This window comes from Accipiter gentilis, chromosome 20, assembly GCF_929443795.1.
Source record: "Accipiter gentilis chromosome 20, bAccGen1.1, whole genome shotgun sequence".
Lineage (NCBI taxonomy): Eukaryota > Metazoa > Chordata > Aves > Accipitriformes > Accipitridae > Astur > Astur gentilis.
The window spans coordinates 12,962,467-12,982,576 of NC_064899.1; the positions used below are offsets into that span (position 1 = coordinate 12,962,467).

Genomic DNA, 20,110 nt, shown 5'->3' on the forward strand with positions numbered 1-20,110 from the left:
TGCTGCCACTGGGAGTGGCAATGGCTTTATATCCCATTGCTCCAGAAGCCCTGTCATCAAGCTCAACAGTCAACTTGACACCATCAGTCCTGAGGAGAAGGTAAATATCGCCCTGACCTTTAATTCTAATGCTTACATTACAAATGACATAAGCATGAAATATCTAAAGATTGATATGTGCATTAGTGATGTACTTAGCACATATATACTGTATATAATATTTTGAGGAAGTTAGAATATTTTTTAAGATTCTGTGCAATGTTTTGAATTACATTAAAATGTATGGGCTGTGTGATGAAGCTGTGCTTAAGTTGTACAATGGCTTTACCGGGTGTGTTTCTAAAGAAGATTAAAACCAAACCTTTTCCCACTTCTTCTGCATAACCCAGAATGGTAATTTATGAGAGCATTATCTTTCTACACCATTCCATCTTTTAAATACTTATATAGATAATTTAATTCTTCTTGTGTAATGGGGGAAAGGTATCTTCCACATCTGGGGAGAAAGTTATTCAGAGTCAGTAAGAATCAAACCAAAAGTGACTTAGAATAGTGGAAACTCTAAAACACTGACTTTCTAAGGGATTAGATGCCTCTACATCACTTTACTGGATGAAGGCACTGGGAAAAGGCTTTCATAAGAAAGGAACTCTGTCCTAGGTGTAAGATGTGAGGAGTTTTGCAGAACATTAAAGGTCATCTGCTAGTAATAATTGTGATTGTAACTGAAGTATATGTGGGAAAAGCGTTAAAGCTGCAGATAAAATAAAAAATATGACTGGGATTTTCCACTAATACACGATGTGCCTTTGTTGAAAATCTTGCTAAGTGAGTCTATATGTAGTTCAATTTTCTGTCAAATGTTTGTTAAGCAACCAGCCTTAGAAGGACACAGTATGTGAGACACAGCTGATAAATACACACAAAGTTTGTAGAGAGAGACACAGAGGGTGAGGTGTGATCAAGGGCTGTAATTAATAAGTGCTATGCCTAGAGGACTTGAGGCAAGAAAGATTGGGACACAAAGTGAGCTGGGACTGTGGTTAGAACAAAGTTAGGGCTAAATAATGAACCCATAGCTATTGCTTGAGCTGGAAAAACAGCTGAACTCAGAATACTGTTTCTGAAAATGTGTTTCTCCCGCCATTCAGGGTACTGGTTTTCAGATTCACTGTGAAATCCCAGACATGGTGATTCAGGAATCTTCCATGAAGTGCGGAACAATTCAGATACACTACTGCAGAAAACCTTACCGTGCTCTACCAAGGCATCTACGCTTAGCAGGCATAAGGATGAGAAGCCTAAATCTTTGTTTCCCTTGTTGCAGGCAATCGCAGTGCCACAATGTGCTCTCTCAGCGCAGCCAATGCCAAGTTCTGTCTTGACTTTTTCAGAGAGCTGAGCAAAAGAAAAAGAAATGAAAACATCTTCTTCTCCCCACTAAGTCTCTCAGCTGCCTTTGGGATGGTTGTCCTCGGAGCCAGGGGCAACACACTCGAACAGATTGAGAAGGTGGGTTTCCTTTGCTCTGAAGAGGGGATGGTGGCAAGATATGAGACAAAAGGCGATAGTACCATCTGATATAGTTCCTAAGCATCCAAAAGAGTAATGCATACAGAGAGCCCTTTAAAAATACCCTTTCTTATGCTATTCCTAATACTAAACTTTTTCAGATTAAACACTATTACAGTAATTGATCGTTCAATGAATACATCAGTGTTAAGAAAGTGTTTTGGAGGTAACCCTCCACTCTCCAGGGCTCAGAAGCGGTGGTTCCCTTTGACATGGTCTTCTGCCTCCCTGGATACCCAAAATCTTCTTTCTTAAGAAGAAAGATTTCAAAGATTTCATGAGCTCACCCTCTACAAAAACTTCTTGTTCGCTTGCAAGGATCTCATGATAAAGGACAAACGAGACTTTCCCCATTGACTGTCTGGCTGCATTTTGGGATAGGCTTGCAACACACTCTTTTAGCTTGAGGTACTGTCACTCAACTGCATTCACCCAACATTTACATTGCAGGTATTTCATTTCAGTGAAGTTTTGAGCAGTACAAGCCAGGGAAACAGATACCCTTCTGAGAAGGTAAGAGTCGCAGCTCTGAGATGAAGAAACAGGTACCGGTTTGTCAGCCCTTTTCCTTGCAAACAATCACTTAATCAGAAAGCATGGCAGAGTTGAGCAGCCTCTCTGTCTAGATTTGCAGACCTGCTTATTACTGTTCTTTTATTAGTTATTTAAGGGCCCTTATGAGATCACACATTTCAACAGCTAAGACCTCTCATTACAGGTTTCTAACCAAAACAGTAGTACCAATCTAAAAGGTGATAAGTGCTTAAATTGTCACCTGTAAAGTTTTTTCTACAGGACATACCAAAGGCACCTTGCAGCTTGCTCCTCCCAGGCTCTAAGCCAGCAGACTTTTGCTCAGTGTTCTCAAAGCCATCACTTTAGGATACAATGGGATTTGGAGGTGGGCTAGTGGGGGCCTGAAGGGGAATCCTTTTGTCATTCTGTACATCTGGTACAGGGGGATTTGGAGGTGGTGTCCTGATGCATTCATTCCAATGCCTATATCAACTAGGTGGAGTCAGGCTTCTCATAGAGAGAGAGGCTGCAATTCACTCTCAGGTCCAGCTTTGCATAGGAAAGCTCAAGCCTACCATGAAACTTCTGTTTGAAGTGCGAAGAGGCTGGAGGAGTCCATTCCCAGTTCCAGACTCTGTTGACTGCAGTCAGTGAACCCAGACCAGGCTGCTCTCTCACCATTGCCAACAGGCTTTTTGGAGAAATTACTTATCCCTTCTTCCAGGTAAGTGGCCGTGGTGTCCATTTTAACAGCTCCTGGGAGTTATGAGCTCAGCAGAATTTCTTCCATCATAAAGTACAAAGGGAAATTAAACACGACAGCACCATCAGGGTATGCTGCCAAATGACTGCACTCCACAGGTCCTGCAGTCAGGAAGCCTTTCCATTTCAGTTGCCCAGTGATTAGACGTGGGGAACAGCAGAGCACTGGGAAGCCACGACTTAAAAGCTTTTATATAAAGAAACAGATCTACAGTAACAGCTCTTCCTGGGCATTCCAGGAAATGCAATGGCATTATTCACCATCAATATATCCTTGCCATGCACACCTGGTGTCTAACAGAACTGGTGCTTGCTGCATCATTTCTCTTCAAGGAACAAAGATCTGTGACCAGCAGAAGACTTTTTTTCTCCCCCAGTGTCTTCTCTGTTTCTAATAAAATGACTGTACTCACTCCTCCACCTTTTCTTCAGAGTCTATGTGAATATGGGACTCTGTGATTCCTGCTACCTTTTCAAGCAAGGCTTAGAGGAAAGTAGCATCTTTGAGATTTTTGTCAATTTAAGTGGAATTTCCTCAGGGAACCAGCCTTAAGGTGTTTATAAGAGTATTGCTAGAAACAGTGCTGTTTTATTTCTGTAACCATCTTTCTCTTTTCAAATCAAGATTCATCTTGCTTCCAAAACTTGGTACTCTATGTAAAGAGAGATTTTTCAGAGCCAGAAAAAGGTGACCAGAAGCCTGGAAAAGTTTTATACTTAATACAACTTATAAGTTTTACAGTGTATATATCTACACAGAGTAATATATATATATATAATATCACGATGAGATGTGTGTGTGTGTGTATATATTATACACACACACACACACACACACACACATCTCATCGTGATATTATAAGTCCTGGTTATTTGTTCAAAATAAGGCAACCTTCTTCATTTGGTGGCTGGGGGAAAGCAGTCAGCATAACAATGATATATAGCTTAAAGAAAGGATACCAGGTTTTCATCTTAGATATTTTTACTGTGCTGAGACATTTCTGCTGCTCAGTGGTGCTTGAAAATACAGAAAAATATATTTACAAATATGTTTTTTATGAATAATCATTCTCTAAAAACTGAATGGTGGAGTTATTTCAGTGAAATTCTTACATATACCTTTTTTTACTCGTTCCTTTCTTCCTGATCTACTACATGGAATTATCCTAAAGCCATGAAATTATCTCTTACAAAAATCACCATGTTGCAATAAACTTCTGTCATTTGTACTTTCCAGCAATACTTGGACTCCACAAAGAAATTCTATCGAGCAGAACTGGAACCAGTTAATTTTAAATACACTGAAGAAGAAGCCAGAGAGAAGATTAACTTCTGGGTGGAAAATGAGACAAAAGGTAAAGAAGAAAATCTGCAGGTTGTTTGGTTTGCAATTGAACCAGTTAGGAATATCATGTCTGAATTTCAGTTTCCACCTTTTTTCCAAAGTTAGCAAGATGTTTATATATTAAACACTTACCGCATTTTTTTGCTCAATAGGAAATAAATGTAGGAAGAAGCATCAAAATGCCTTGAGTTCCTGGCTTCAAAAGCTGTACATAAACTTTTTTGTTATTTGCCTAGACAGTATTATACTACTTTTCAGATTTCCAGAAACAATTATTAATAGCCAAATGCAGCAGATTGCCTGAACAAATTAATAATTCTTAATTCATTATTTTTAAAGGTAAAATCAAAGACCTATTTTCTGCTGGGTTTATTGATCCCTCTACTGTGCTGGTCCTGGTCAATGCTATATATTTTAAAGGAAAGTGGGCAGTAGAATTTAAGAAAGAAGACACTAAGGAAACATATTTCCAACTGAACAAGGTACAGTATGGGCAGGAACTGAAACAGCTGGGGGATGGAAATCAGACGTCTGTCTCCTATAACAACAGATGGGAGCTTTCCTCCTGTTATCCCAAGAAAAAATACTGGTCTTCAGCTAGAACAATAGAAAGCTACATCTTCTATCCTGTTTGGTAACCAAATTTGTAGCTTTTTCTGTTAGTTCACATCAGAAGTGAGTCTCATGCAGCTGAGATCCTGGTTGGGCCAAAGTCACTGAGCACATGCACTAACTCAGTTGGGGATTTTGCAGCTAAGGATGCTGTTTCAAAAAGTCTACTTTTGGGACTGAATTTGAGGATTCTGTTCCTCTGCTACGATTTACCAACAGAACAGTGTTTGTTTTCAGGAGAAAATGAGCTAAAGACAAATTATCTCAGGAGAATGTATACATTATTCATGAAGAATTTAGATTCATGGTTGCATCAGATGCATCAGTTTCCTCATCTGACAGGCCAGAAGAAAAAAGGATGTAACCAGAGAGTTATGAGTAAAGTGATCTGGCACCAGTAGAAATGGAAAAGTAGGTTTTATGCTTCTAAAATGGGTAACTTCACTGAAGCTACAGTTAAGAGAGAAGAACACATCAATGCTACAAGTACATTAAACTCATGACCAGTGTAAATAATGTTTCTGGACTCAACTCTAATCTCAATACTGAAACCAATTAAAACCAGGGTGATCATTTCTGTATTTTCTGTTTAACATGTTTTATATGTTCCAGAATGAGAGAAGGACAGTGCAGATGATGTTTCAAGAAGGTTATTTTAACATGGCCATCATAGAGGAACTGAAAATGAAAGTGATAGAGCTCCCATACTTTAATAATGAACTGAGCATGTTCATTCTTCTTCCTGAAGTTGTCTGTGAGGACTTTACTGGCCTAGAACAGGTAATACTTCCTTTTCTCTCTAGTAGCATACATAAAAGTCTGCAAACAGGACAATTCTTTAACATTACTCCAGTGTGGTCAGAAGAAAAGCAGGAAAAGCTGAACCTTATTACCTTTTCCTTCCATTCATTATGGTGTCAATCATTATTATCAATACTGCCTTACAGCTTGAATGCACCCTCACGTATGAAAAGCTAGCAGGATGGACCAGCTCGGCTAGAATGCAAAAGCTGAGAGTGAAGGTGTACCTGCCTCAGTTCAAGATGGAGGAAAGTTATGTTCTCAACAAAACTCTCCAGGAGATGGGAGTGATGAATGTTTTTGACTGGGGAAAAGCTGATTTGTCAGGAATCTCTACGAAAGACGGTTTGGTTGTGTCCAAGGCCATTCAGAAGTCATTTGTGGAAGTCAATGAAGAGGGCACGGAAGCAGTTGGTGCCATGGGGCTTGTTGCAGTACCTCTGTGTCGCCCAATTTCTTATGAGTTCAAAGCTGACCATCCATTCCTCTTCTTCATCAGACACAACCCAACCAACACTATTCTCTTCTTTGGAAGATATTCCTCCCCTTAAGTGGAGGTTATTTTGGAAATTAGATCTTTGTCCCCACTAACATCCCCATTGGCAAACAGCGAAGACAAAAGACGAGCATGTTTTCCCTAGACTTTATCCTAATGTGTTAATTTGGTGCAAAAAAGACTATCTAATAGGAGCCAAACTAGAGATAAAAACCTAAAAGATGTTAACCATTTCCTTTCTAACATCGACTTCAGGCATGTTTTACTTTTAGGAGGCCTCACTAAAATGACATCTACCTTAAAATACACTGTATGATATTTGCCAAAGAGCTGTAGGCCTCTAGAGACATCTGCATAGAAAATCTTACTTTGAGCCTTTCCTAATGTACTATGCCTCCAATGAACCCATGATTTTAGTGCCGTAAAGATTCTCCCACACCATTCTCCCACATCAAGGAGACAGGAGGATAGGGAACTGCATTAAAAGGATAAACAAAGGTACTCAGTCTCTTTTAACTTTACCTACCCAACCTCTGTACAGGTGCCACTTTGTATGGGAGTAGCAAAGTATTCCTGTGGGACTCCTCCTTTAAACATTAATTGGGGGTAATGGTTCAAGCTGGAACACTCAGGATTTGTTCTCAGAGACCAGAGAAAGCCGAAGACTTTTCTGGTGTAATTTTGCTTGTTCTCAAGCAGGGCAGACACATTGCTTATTTTTTTCTGTGAGAAACCCTGTATGTGCTAGAAAGTTCTCCAACTTCTTCTTAAACTTCCACAGAACAAAAATAGGGTTTCAGAATAATGGAAGGCCTTTTCTGACAAGGCCTGCTCTGTGATTAGACGCTTAATTCCCACATAAAACTTTAAGCAGTGATAAGCCATTCTCACTTCTAAACACCAGGTCTCTTTGTGCCTTAGATACCATGAGTTTCTTGCTACATCTGTTTTATTCCTTATTAGCATAAAAACCTAATAAATCATCTATAGTGATGGTATTTAGGTGGGTAGCCTGTATTTGTTCCATTTATCATAATAAAACCACTGCAAACTAAATATTAAATGTAGTAGTCTGCAGAATTAAGTGGACAGAGGAGTAGTCTAATATAGCAAGTAAAGACAATGGTAATCCTTTCAAAAATGTAAGTGACATTTTTGTCTACCTCCCATTTTTAAATATTCATCATGCTAAATTTAGGCACTGGACATTAGGCAAAGAGCTGGCTGTCTGTGCAGGGCCAGTTATGTCCTTCAGGTGCATGCTTCACAGATGTCCACACAGGACAAACACATTGAACCAGAGCATACAAAGGAGTGTGAGTGCTCGGGAAAGCTCTTCGTGGATGACCCAAAGGCATATTTAAGCAACTGCTGACCAGTAGCTGGAACGCTAATGTGAATATGTGAAAATGGGAGAATAAGACAAGACACACTACAGCTCTTTCCACAGAAAACCTGTGCCCTCAGGCAGTAATGGTTTGATAGAATAAAGTAAAAGCTACAGCAGCCCAGTTCACAGAATAAGGAACATTGAACAAGGTGAGAGGAAAGCTGCTTACTGTCTTTAGTTTTTCCCATCCTCATCACTGCTATAACACTCTCAGACAAAAAGTTCATTCTGAGTTGGGAACCTGAAAACCACTCCAATTATCAGGCTCTACATTTCATGCATACATTTCAGCAAAACAAAACACACTGTTAAGGGTAAAGTAGCTCCCTTTCCCTTTCACAGAGGGTGCACCTACACAAAACACACTGGTAAGGGTAAAGCAGCTCCGTTTCCCTTTCACAGAGGGTGCACCTACTGCTGTATGCTCTGTGACTTAATATGTACAAATTTGGGATTTCTATTATCCACCCCTATGGCCTTTACAGATGCCAGATTTGTTTCTTTACTGCTCATCAACTCTATTATTCAATAAAGAGTAATAGCTTTTTACAATTGAATTATATTTGATATTGTGCATTATGATTGTCTAACAGACCATGAATGTTCCTGCAGACAGATTCTGTAGTTTATTCACCTGCCATAGTAAAAAGGTAGGTATGGAAGATCTATGAGAATGGCCTGTGCGTGTACCATGGGCCTTGTTGCCATGACCTGCGGAGAATGAAAATTAAAATTTGACCCTCAATCATCATTTAAATCCTACTGGCTGGTTCAAATCCATTGCTGAATACCTGAATACTCTGGGGTCTCACTTACAGCCCAGCAAATATGTAATTTCTGACTGTTCCTCAAATCTCTTCCTCTGCCATGCCCACCCTCAGACCTCTAATTCATCTCAACACTGCTGCTCTAAATGTTTTCATCAAAATAAAGTTTTAGCAAAACATGCTTTCTCTGCAGAGCCCTTCTCCCCTCCTCCACATGTATGCTGTAGATCCTTTAGTTTCACCTCAGGTAAAAAACTTTGGTCTCACCTAGGTACAGAAATAGATGTGGCTGTGCTTTTAGCAAGTGCAACCTATAAACCACACCAATCCTTGGACTCCAGGAACATACTTCTGCATTTTGGCAGATCAAAACAGCTCTCAGTACTATTTTGGTCTTGAAAAATAAACAGAAGGTTTTGGCTTTGTTCTTACATGGAAAAAATCCATTTCAAAACTGTCTGAATAGAATGACCATCCTGCAGCTGGCTCTGCTTGGAATTGCCTTGTTTTGGCAACATCATGGTCACTGTCCATGAGGAACTTCCCTCTGTTCCACTGCACAGACTCTGTAGTGAGTTGTTGCATATATATCAGACCTTCAGCTGTTAGCCCAGTATCCACTTTTCCCTTCACGCTTGGTGGGAGTACTGTGTTACAGTGCTTTCTGTACTTACAGTGCCTCATAGATGAGAAGAAGAGAAACAGCTTAGGTTTTCAGGGACTGATGCACTTTTTTGCACTCCCTGGCAATACAAGACTCTTTCCTCAGCTATATCCATGGATGCTCACTAATGATGGACTGTGGTGGGAAGTGTTTGCTCACTCCCAGATCACTGCACTGTGACTGGGGCTTATTTTCCTGTAATAATTTGGGCTCTGTAGCTTCACTTGACTGTGAGAATCACCTGATCTGATGTAACAGCTAGGTTTATTAAAAATATATTATGTGTTGCTGGATATATTTGTAACACTGTTTTTCTGCAGTTTTTTGCACTTGTTTTTTATTTGGCTCTAGTTACCTATTATGGCCCAATCACATTAATGTGTAAATTCAAAAGAACTGCATGAGACATAGTTTTAGGCTTGAACTCCAATTGCTTTGGTACAGCCTTATAAGTTACAGCAAAAGCTTAAATAAATAATTTTTTAAATTAGGTTTTACTTCAATAAATAAAGGTTGTCTTGCTGCAGATAAAGTACCAGTCTAAGATTGGTCTACGCAATGTTTCAAAGTGCAATGAATCAAAAGATTGTGACGAAAGGTTCGTGACTCAAAAGATGACTCCTTAAAGGCTAACAGTGGGAGTGTCTCCAATGGTACAATATATATCACCAAGAGCACAGAGAATCTGTTTAGGTTCAGCTGGCAAGCTGGATTATTACGCGCCTCTTTGAAGTTTGTGGGGTAAGTATTTCTCCAAGTAAAATATAACTTCTAATTTGTATTCTTTAATATGGAAAAAAAGTGATATTTTGTTTAAGAACTTTAAGGTAAGTATAAGATAGATATGTAAAAAGACAGCATATACAGTAATTTTACCTTGCCTTATCAATATAGCTTATACTGTTTGATTGTCAAATACATTGAGGTGTGCAAAATATGAGTGTGTGTACACCATAGCTTTGAGTAAAAATACCTCTTTTTTGTTGAAAATCTGGTGTGACATTAAAACAGTTCTTTTATAATTTCAATAGTTATTTTGGGAATAAAGGCATTTCTTTTTTCTCAATCTCGCTCTCTGGAGAACACAGGTGAGGTACAGTATGACAATTCACAAAGTCTGTGATTTAGCACCAGATGCCTCTCAGGTCACATAATCAACCACATCTGCTCCAAACTATGGATATGCTGCTATTCCTCCAACTTTAACTGTTTTAGAGACAAAAGAACGGTATGCAACTTCCTTGGCCTCAGATTCAAAACAGAGAATGACTGCAGGTTTCAATGACTGTCCTTAACATATCACATTCATTTGCATCTACAGGAATTGCATTTGAATGAATGAATGCAGCTCTACGCTGTTTCAAGGTGTACTGCCAAACCCCATATTTGTGATATATATGCTTGTGCTTTTTCTCAACAAAAAAGCCTCAGCAGAGATTAATTGTCTGAAATGGGACTACAGGAAAGAACCCCCTTAAATCTATAGTTCAGAATCTAAGCAACTGGCTGGGTTTACAGAGCAACTTACTCCTGTTATTCCTATAAACTACAACAAAGCAACCTCCAAATTTGTGACTGGTTGTACTAAGCAACAGTAAGAAATACACTAAGAGTATAGTGAGTTGACTACATTTGATTTAAAGATCCAGAGCATGGTCCAGAGCAACCGCAGAAGAAATTAAATACAAAGCTTGCATTGTCTCAATCATTATTCAGAGTACTCTGGATGACCATAGGGAAACTCATCGATTCAGTATTGTATTTACCATATTGAACATGAATGAAGCTATCTGTTTCCTAAAAGGCAACTACAAAATACTATCTTGATGATAAGCTAATATTTTGCTGGAAGAAAACAAACATGCATCCAGAGATAAATGGGTCAGGAGTTACCATATTTCTAATGATCACAGAATTTGTGAGCTTCACATCATTCACAAAACCAGCAATGAACTAGCAGTTTCTTGACTATTGACAGTAAAACAACTGCTACATATCACCACTATACAGTAATACTTCTGTTTGCCTCAGATAACACTGATTTCACAATGGGCTCCATCAGTGCAGCAAATGCAGAATTTTCTTTTGATGTATTCAAAGACCTGAAAGTCCACCATGCCAATGACAACATCTTCTATTCACCCCTGAGCATCATTGCAGCCTTGGCCATGGTTTATCTGGGAGCAAGAGGTAACACCGAGTATCAGATGGAGAAGGTAAGTTACATAAATGGATACAAACTCCTTTTGATCTCGTTTAACACAGCAACAGATTATCCATTTACATCTTTGGGACTTTCCCCAGTTGAGGGGAGAAAGTCACACTCTCACATTTGGCACTGGGTTCAAAGCTGCCTAGAAAAAAGAATGGCATTCCAAACCATGAGGTTTGGACCTGGAGCTGAGTTTTCACTTACCATTGCTTTTCCCCATGAAGGACAAGAACAGCCTTTGGCTTCCATTAAGAAAGAGCAGTCTTGAAGAATGGTTGAGGCAGGTATCTTGCTTCAATTTATATTATCTCACACACCTGGTTCTTTCCAGGTGGAAAGGACAACCTGTAATATACAAAAGATGAAACATTCAGCAAACAACAGTCACAGTTATAGATACAATACAGTAAGGTTGCAGCTGGTTTATAGACTGAGTACCATCAACTAGAAAAGGAGAGATCTAAGCTGAGGATCATAGTCACAAATTTTCAGTGCAGCACATGCAGTAAAAAAACCTGATTTAAAGCTTACATGAAACTTCTCAGTTCATCTTTGTGCTAATCAGACCTAGTGAGTCCAAACCTACAATTTCAACACAGACACCAGTGACTCTCAGTGGACTTCACGCACTTAATTTCTTCTATTGCTACTTTCAATTGCAGGTTCTTCACTTTGACAAAATTGCAGGACTTGGAGGAACTATTCAGACCAAGGTACAGAAATCTAAGGTACATTTTTTTCTCTTTCACATTTTTTCTCCTGAGAATAGACTGTTCTGACTGTGCTTCAAGTAGGTTCAACACCTTCCCAAACCTTTGCTAATGCTCTTAATTTAGGAGGTGTAAGTTACACCCCCCCCCCCCCAAAAAAAAAAAAAAAAACCAACCACCCCACACCCAAACAACCAAAACCAACCAACCAACCAACAAAAAACCAAACCAGAAAAAGAAGACAGGCTACATATATTGCAGCAGAACAAGTGTCAGGACAGGATGAGATGCTTTGGGCACCAGGGTGCCTTCTTGAGTAGATGAGCATATGCACACCTGCAAGTGCTACTGGGGCACAGCACTTGAAAGGGGCTCAGCACCTGGAGCCAGGGTGCAGCAGTCAGACTTGCAGCTGAGACTTCAAAGTTGGGCAGGAGGATGCTTCGGCAGAAAAAAGCCCAGAAGCCTCAAAGGCTGGAAAGTAATCACAGTCTTCCAAAAGCTACAGGGACGTTTCCAGCCTCCGATTCCCACTGCTATCCCAAGAACACCATGAGGGGTTCTGGTACCTTGATATCACCTGTGTGCTTTCCTCCATGTTAATCTGCTGCCTCTGTAAATATAACACAAGCCATGCTCCTTGGCCTGTCCCCATCCACTTGGGATCCACAAGGACACTTTTTTTGGTGTTGGGGGGGGGTTCTGTGTTTGTTTGTTTGGTTGGTTTTGTTTGTTTGTTTGTTTGTTTTAAATAAAGAAAAATAAACATAATATCCGCTAAAGCATTTAGTGGCTGGTTAAGCATTTAGAAAGGAGCAGTTCAACAGAATTCTCCTTCTCATAAAATGAAGTCCCAGCCACTGTTTATCTTTGCGCATTTTTCTTACACACTATTAGCCTGTGTCATCTGGAACACTCTTCTCGGGGCTTGATCCATTTTTTCACTACATTATGAGACATTTCCTGACTCCCTTGTCATCTAGCACTCTTCTCCCATCTGCAGCTTTAGCAGTAAGCTGCCATGAAAATGCAAGAAGGAGCTGGGAACTAGAGGCAACTAGCGATGTCATTGGCGATGACAACTCGCCAATTGCAATCATTGACATCTGACTTTTTCTTTTTGTCACCTCAGTCCTGAGCCATATGGTTTCAGATTAATAACTGAGGTTTTCTGCTTGTTATCACCTAGAATGAGTGCCATCATATGTTATGAAGTAATTGTACATCCTTAGTTGCTTGTGTTGGAGCTTTCAGACTGTAGTACACGTTCATTTGCAAATGTCCAAATGCATCTTTTCACATGTTATTTGTACCTTATAAATAATTCTCTTCCTAGTAAAATAAGCTAACAGCTATACCTTTTTATCTTCTTATCAACAATTCAGTGTGGCAAGTCTATGAATATCCACATACTGTTTAAAGAACTTCTTTCTGATATCACTGCACCAAAAGCCAATTATTCACTCCATATTGCCAACAGACTCTATGCTGAAAAGACACGTCCAATCCTACCGGTGAGTTGTACATTAGAGTGATTTCTTGCTAAACCCTGTATAAACATGTAATCTTAGGAGGACTGGCCAGAGTAGGTGATCTGTTAATCCAGTGGTCTCCGCTGGTGTGTAATTCCATGCCTTTTCCCTTTGCCACAGCCCTGACAATACCCTGAATGGAAAACAATTGCAGGAAAAAGATAGCCCTATTAAAAAATGAATGGAGTAATAAACAAAACTATTTGGTAATGTAATTTCCCTCTCCCTGCTTGCTCCCCCAAGGCCTTTTCATTTTAATAGGTTGTTTGGGGTTTTTTTCAGGAAATAATTTGACCTCAGCACATTTCTTCACTTGGAAACCTCACCTCAAAACCAACTTTTGAAAGTGTCAAAATCTTTCATTTGACATTTTCAAAACAAAAGGTACAAATATTCTAAATCAAAGAAACTTCCTGTCTTTAAAAATAAGGAAAAATGCTTTAAAGAAAAGGAATTGACATAATGATAATAAAACACTCTGAAATGAACCTGAAACAGTGTTTTTGGATCAGGCTTTCTTCCAGGATATATTTAAACATTTCCCATATATAACTCTTAACTGGTCTAGTAATAAAAATGCCAGATCTGAAAATGTCGTGGATCAGAATAGTTTTTCTGGCCCAGTTTTAGCAGATTCTTCCAGGAAGAAAGCAATAAGAACAGCCTAACCGTGGCATCACTATAAAAATCCTTTTGGCCATATTTTATTTCACCTTCATACTGTTTTTAAAAAATTACTAGTTTGGTGGCTACAATTGCTGTCGTTACAGATCTACTTAAAATGTGTGAAGAAACTGTACAGAGCAGGTCTGGAAATGGTCAACTTCAAAACAGCATCAGATCAAGCCAGACAGCTCATTAATTCCTGGGTGGAAAATCAGACAAATGGTAAGGTCAGACAGGATTTTGAAATATACTTCCCTCTTGCAACTGTATTTGAACAACTTCTGGAAAGACTAAATATTAGAGGAGACATTTCCTCCTCCTGTCCCCATTAGTGGATATTTCCTGTGGAAAGGGATGACTCTATGGCACCTGTGTGGCAGTGACAATGTGTTTTAAACATATCTGGCAAAGGCAGAGGTGCCAGGATATGCACACTTTATATGCACACTTTTTGTGTCTGGAGAGCTTAACTCATGCAAGGTTAGTCCCAGCTTCTCTAGAACACTGGCATAATTTTACGAGGATGTGCTGGATGGGTAAGAAGTGGGCTTCCAGTGGAGAAAGTAATGCATGCACTAGGCTGATGGTGGGAAAGGAATGATTCAGGAGCTTGTGTACATTTATCGTGCTGAGGTGGGAGATAAAAACGGAGTGAAATGTGAGAAAGAAACAGAGTGAGAAACAGAAGATATCACTGCTTCCCTCTCTGGTTCCTTCTTTTCTATATAAATCTTTTTCCAAGCACTGGTTAGAAATATTCTCGGGGATGTATACCACTCTAGAAGCTACCTGTCTTCTTGAAGAAATGTCTGGCCAGGTGCCAGTCATTCTGTATTAAATCATCCTCATGAACCTGAATTCCACATGCAGACCTTGGAAGAGGAGGTCAAGTCAAGCAGCAGCAAGTTGATTGACCTCTAAATGCAAGACCACTGCTGTGAAACTTACCCCTCTCTGCCCTGCTTCTTCCTTAAAGGACAGATCCAAGATTTCCTTGAACCAGGCTCTGTTGATCTTGATACTGTGCTGGTCCTTGTTAATGCCATTTACTTCAAAGGGATATGGAAGACAGCGTTTAAAGAAGACGACACTCAGGAATTTCCCTTCAGAATGACGAAGGTAGGAGAGTACAGAAGCAGCTTCTGGCCAGGAAGCCAGGCTGTGGGCTTGCACAACCAGCAGGCTGGGTGTTACACATGCAACATGCTGTGGTCCTTGGCCAGGAGACTTAGCTGGGCCCGTCGCTGTCAGGTTTGCAAGACTTGTGTCTGACCAGAGCACACTAGCAGACAAGAGAGGAAAATGGAGACACAGCTCTTCTTCAAAGGCAACATGCTTGAAGATCAAATCCTGCCCCTTTCAAAGGGCTTGTACATTTGCCTGCCTAAAGAAAAAATTGCTCCCCGGTCACATCGTCTCATGTTTCTGTTTTTGCAGCAAGAAAGCAGACCTGTGCAAATGATGTGTCAGAACAGTACTTTCAAAGTGGCAACGGTGGCTGCAGAGAAAATGAAGATCCTGGAGCTTCCGTACGCCAGCGGAGAGCTGAGCATGTTGGTGCTGTTGCCTGATGATGTCTCTGGCCTGGAGCAGGTATGGCCCTGGCAGGGGAAGCAGAAGCGTTATCACTTCAGTGGGACTTGGCTGCCCTCAGACCTTTTGCTGTCCATTTACATCCCAGCTGCCCACACCATGGCTGTGCTGGGCAGACGGGAGCACAACAGCAGCCGAGGTGCTACCAGGTGCTCAGGCAGGGACTGTCCTCTTAGGAGAGCCCTGGACTCCACCTAATAAAACAAAGGTAAAGGAGTGTAGTGCTGCTGTAGCTGTGCAGAAGAGGATGCATGTGTGAGCAGATGGTTTTTTTTCATTGAGAGGTAATTTCACGACCACCCCCGTCCCCATATAAGCTGTTGAGGAAATGTTGCTAAAACTGATGAGAATTAGGCATTCTTTGCAGGAATCACTAATGATTTTTTTTAAACGAAATCCTCATTAAACATCATAAATGGGCTGCTTTCAAAAATTGCTGTGATTATGTCATCATGGAATGAAAAGCAAAGTTAGATAAAGTATATTCTTAATAAAATATTCTTGATTTTGAAATGGTAAAACAATCAAGCTAAACTAACTGATCAATAAGACTTTATCAGTTAAGACTTCAGAGAGTCTTAAATATAGAGATGGAAAGGCAATGCATGGAAGATATTTGGAAATTACACATCAAACAAAGAAAACAGAAGAGGCTTGGGTCTAATGGGATGAACATCAACAGCAGAAAGGATCAGTGAACATACAAGGACAGAAAATGACAACAGCATAGAAATTTAAAGAAAACATTGAAACTGCTTTAAGTCAGGTTGAGTCATTTTTTGCCAGATGCATGAAAACTAGTAAAAAACCCAGTTTTGTCCTTTAAAGAAATAGAGAAAGTGGAACCAATATGCGGTGAGGCAAGTATACAAGTATAATCTACTGGCTATGCAAAATTAAATGAACCTTTTGTCTTGGTCTTGGAAGAAAATGAAGATAAATGACTGAGTGAATGCAGGATGCCAACAGCAAAGAGGAAATAAAAAAGGATAGATGCAAGGCAGAAACAAAACTTGAAACTTTAATTTGCTTCTGTCAGGTGGACTGGCTTATCTTCATGCAGGATTTCTGAATGAAGTAGCAAAAAAAATCATAATTGCAATGACAATAATTTCAAATAAAGTTATCAAACTGTTAATAAATTACCTATCCGTACACAGGAAAGAGAAAAAGTGATGCAGCCTGCAATATATAACCCATTGTTCTTATTTCAGCAATTTTTGGGGATTATGTTACAAAGTAGAGCTATTAAAGATGTAGAAGAGTTTGCATTTGTTAGGTGCTATCAACTGTAGATAAATTTTCATGGCCTTTTTCTGCAATCTCTTTCACAAACTGTCTAATTTGCTAGGCTGTGAAACTGTTGGGTTGTGCCTCATGAGACACAAGATTAGTTGGACAGAAGGCGATGTGCCAGGTGGGTAAGGAACTGAATAACAAGACAGTGACACAGGCAGTACTGGACAGGCAAATAATAAACTACAAGAAGGATGTTGACAGGATGAACATCAGGAACCATTCTGGTTTGTTTTTCTTATGATAGCCTTGATTAAAATGAATGGTAGGAAGAAGTTGCATTCGCATCCCAGGCATTTCATTCCCTGCCTCTCTTTGCAGCTTGAGAGCAGAATCAGCTTTGAAAAACTTACGGAGTGGACCAGTCCCAACGTGATGGAAAAGAAGAGAGTGAAAGTGTACCTCCCGCGCATGAAGATTGAGCAAAAATATAACCTTACATCTGTCTTAATGGCCTTGGGTATGACTGACCTGTTCAGCCCTTTGGCCAATCTGTCTGGCATCTCTTCAGCAGAGAGCCTGAAGATATCTGAGGCCATCCATGAGGCATACATGGAAGTCAATGAGGAGGGCACCGAGATGGCTGGCTCCGCGGGTGTGGTGGGAGACATCAAACATTCCTCTGAGTTTGAAGAGTTTAGGGCTGACCACCCATTCCTTTTCTTGATCAAACACAATCCAACCAACAGCATCCTCTTCTTTGGTAGATATTGTTCCCCCTAAAGAAAGAAAATGCTGGAAATAGTTCTTGCCTTCCCCTGAGAAACAGACCCCCTTTACTGTAGTATTGTAGTTTAATCTCATCTCTTCAATATTTTCTCCAAGTGGAAAGCCTAATCTAAGAAATGCCCATTTGGGAAGCTTCCATAGCATAGACATACCGGCAGGTGAGGAAACAGCAACAAGCATGTTTACTCCTTTCCCTTCTCATACTGCTTTCAGGATTGTTTGAGCTGAGCAAAGACTGAGCCAACAGAGAATAGAGGCACCCACCAGCCAGGAAGAGGCCAAGTGATTTTCACTCGAGGAACAAGTTGTAGGCATGACTCCAAGTCTTCGGAGTCCATTACACACAAAGCCATGGGCTGTGCTCATCCCATTCCCTGGTCGCATTGTGCTGACAAACCCGTGTTGTTGTTCCTGAAACATGGGGTTTGAGATCTCCAGTCTGGAGGAGATGCTTGTGGATAAGATTCTGCTATGCGGGTTATTGTCTGGTGCCTATGTAAATTTTAATATTTTTTACTTAGCTGCTGGAAAATGGTGTATATGTCCATTATCATCAGAACTGGCCTCTCCCCATGAGTTCCTTACCTAATTCTGAATTTCTTGCAGAGGTTCTCCAAAGTCATGGAGAGTCTCCCTTCCACTTCAGAGAGCACAGAGAGATCTAACTTTGTGTGAGTGCAGTTATGCCTTCTCACAGAGTGTAGATTCAAAGCCTGAAACATGGATATCCAGATGATCCAGACAATCCAGAACTCAGAACTGACAGGAAAAAGAGCTGTCTGAATTCTTGTTTACAACATTGGAAGACACTTCAAATTTGAGAACATATTGCTTTTTTGTGAAAAATCCTCCACAGGGTATTAAAGAATCTGATTTCTCAATGAGAGTTTTGTGAAACACACAGCTTTCAAAATAATTCTTGTCTCTGCTGAGATTGCTTTGCAAGTAAACTTCAATTAGTCCCTGGAAAGCCCTCAGGTGAAGTTCAAAACTCGAGTACATTATTCTTCCATGAATACAGCTGGGGTTCTTTGTTCCTGTGATAGTTCAAGGCTACATCTCTTGTTTTTAAGAAATATGTGAGAATCCTAGTATTCTCAGTCTTTTTCTTCTTATGTGTCCAATACCATATGCAGATATGGATAAACTGGCTCAATACTATGTCCTGTTTTCATTCTAATCATACATTATTGATTTTGATGCATAAAATTGATTTTTTTTTGTTAACATAATAAAAGAAAATCACAAATGCTTGTCATGAGATTTATATTAGTTTTCTGGACTACAAATCCTTAAAAATATTGTTACATTGGTAACCGTTGTGAGTAAAATGGAATTTAGTATAAAATTCTATTTTTAGAATGAATAAAGCATATAGATATGAGGTTTCCTAGGCATTTAATAAATGCATAAATGCACACGTCTAGAGTTTGATTCCTCTCTGTATTACGGATTACCAAGCAATAGCCCAATGGAGTACTAATTTATTCTTATGTATTTTTCAATACAATTCCAATGGGTATTAAAGATGCACTGACAATTAGTCTGGTAAATGTTTCAAGAAACAACTATTCTAGCAGCTCTGCCATTTTAGATGACGAAATCATCTGAAAATCATATAACTCAAAAGGCATAAAAAAGAATAAGTCGATTGACAACGATTAGGCAAAGTATTTCCCCACTGAGAGTCTTGAGAAGAGGAACTCTGTTGTTAATGTTGGCTATTTCCACATTAGCACATAGTATGGCATAATAAAAGCAGATCTGTAGAGGAAAGAAGCTGGTGCTACAGGTTTGATATCCACGTTATTTGAACATTTTCAGGATATTTGTGATACAGACTCAGCTGGTTTTTGTGGTAAAACCAGCTATTTTACCATGTATACTTCAATGTTTGTTCTTTAGCAATGAAAGCAGTGATATGAACAGTTCCAAGAGATGCAAAATTTCAACATCTCAGGGTTTATCATAAGCAGTTTATTCACCTTTTGCATCTCTTGTAGCCAGAAGCAGTTGATCCAGTCTGTTAAATTTAAAAGCCCATACACTTAAACAATCAGAAGACTTGAAAAGGGTTACATTTGCAAACTAGCCTTCCTATGATTATTAAACTGGAAAGTGCTTAAAGTACAAAGCTATGCCTCAGTGACCAACGTTGTTTCCTGAAAGGCAACAAATGTCAAAATGAAGGAATGGGAAAAAAGCAAAAGAGTCATGGAGCTTAAAAAGCTTCCCCTTTCTCAAAAGGGAAAACAGGAGGCAGCAAAAAATGCAAATTCAGCAATACTGGACCAAACCTACAACAAAGCACCAAAGCAAACAACAAAGTCCTGGCCACCACAGACCAGGTAGAAGGCATAGTATTTAAAGGGCAGTGGAAAAGTATTGCCCATGAAGGGGGTGGCAGACCTGGCTGGTGGGATGATGAACTCCTGCTGTCCTCTCAT

The 20,110-nt window shown here is 39.7% G+C and overlaps 2 protein-coding genes across 3 annotated transcripts; both read left to right on the forward strand.

Annotated features, from left to right (window-relative positions):
- Positions 1–8: 8 nt before the first annotated feature.
- On the forward strand, positions 9–8,056 carry LOC126048759 (serpin B4-like). The gene is made up of 8 exons (XM_049824118.1): positions 9–100; positions 1,328–1,512; positions 2,023–2,085; positions 2,684–2,812; positions 4,088–4,205; positions 4,535–4,677; positions 5,420–5,587; positions 5,755–8,056. Exons 2-8 carry the CDS (start codon positions 1,345–1,347, stop codon positions 6,157–6,159), a joined length of 1,194 nt encoding a protein of 397 aa, XP_049680075.1. The 5' UTR covers positions 9–100; positions 1,328–1,344; the 3' UTR covers positions 6,160–8,056.
- Positions 8,057–8,352: 296 nt separating this feature from the next.
- On the forward strand, positions 8,353–19,596 carry LOC126048760 (ovalbumin-related protein X-like). 2 transcript variants are annotated; one of them, XM_049824119.1, is made up of 8 exons: positions 8,353–9,666; positions 10,957–11,141; positions 11,800–11,865; positions 13,233–13,361; positions 14,150–14,267; positions 15,022–15,164; positions 15,483–15,638; positions 17,256–19,596. In XM_049824119.1, exons 2-8 carry the CDS (start codon positions 10,974–10,976, stop codon positions 17,655–17,657), a joined length of 1,182 nt encoding a protein of 393 aa, XP_049680076.1. In that variant the 5' UTR covers positions 8,353–9,666; positions 10,957–10,973; the 3' UTR covers positions 17,658–19,596. The 2 variants fall into 2 exon arrangements, with proteins under 2 accessions (XP_049680076.1, XP_049680078.1); XM_049824121.1 differs by having other exon boundaries at positions 8,353–11,141; positions 11,800–11,850.
- Positions 19,597–20,110: the final 514 nt, after the last annotated feature.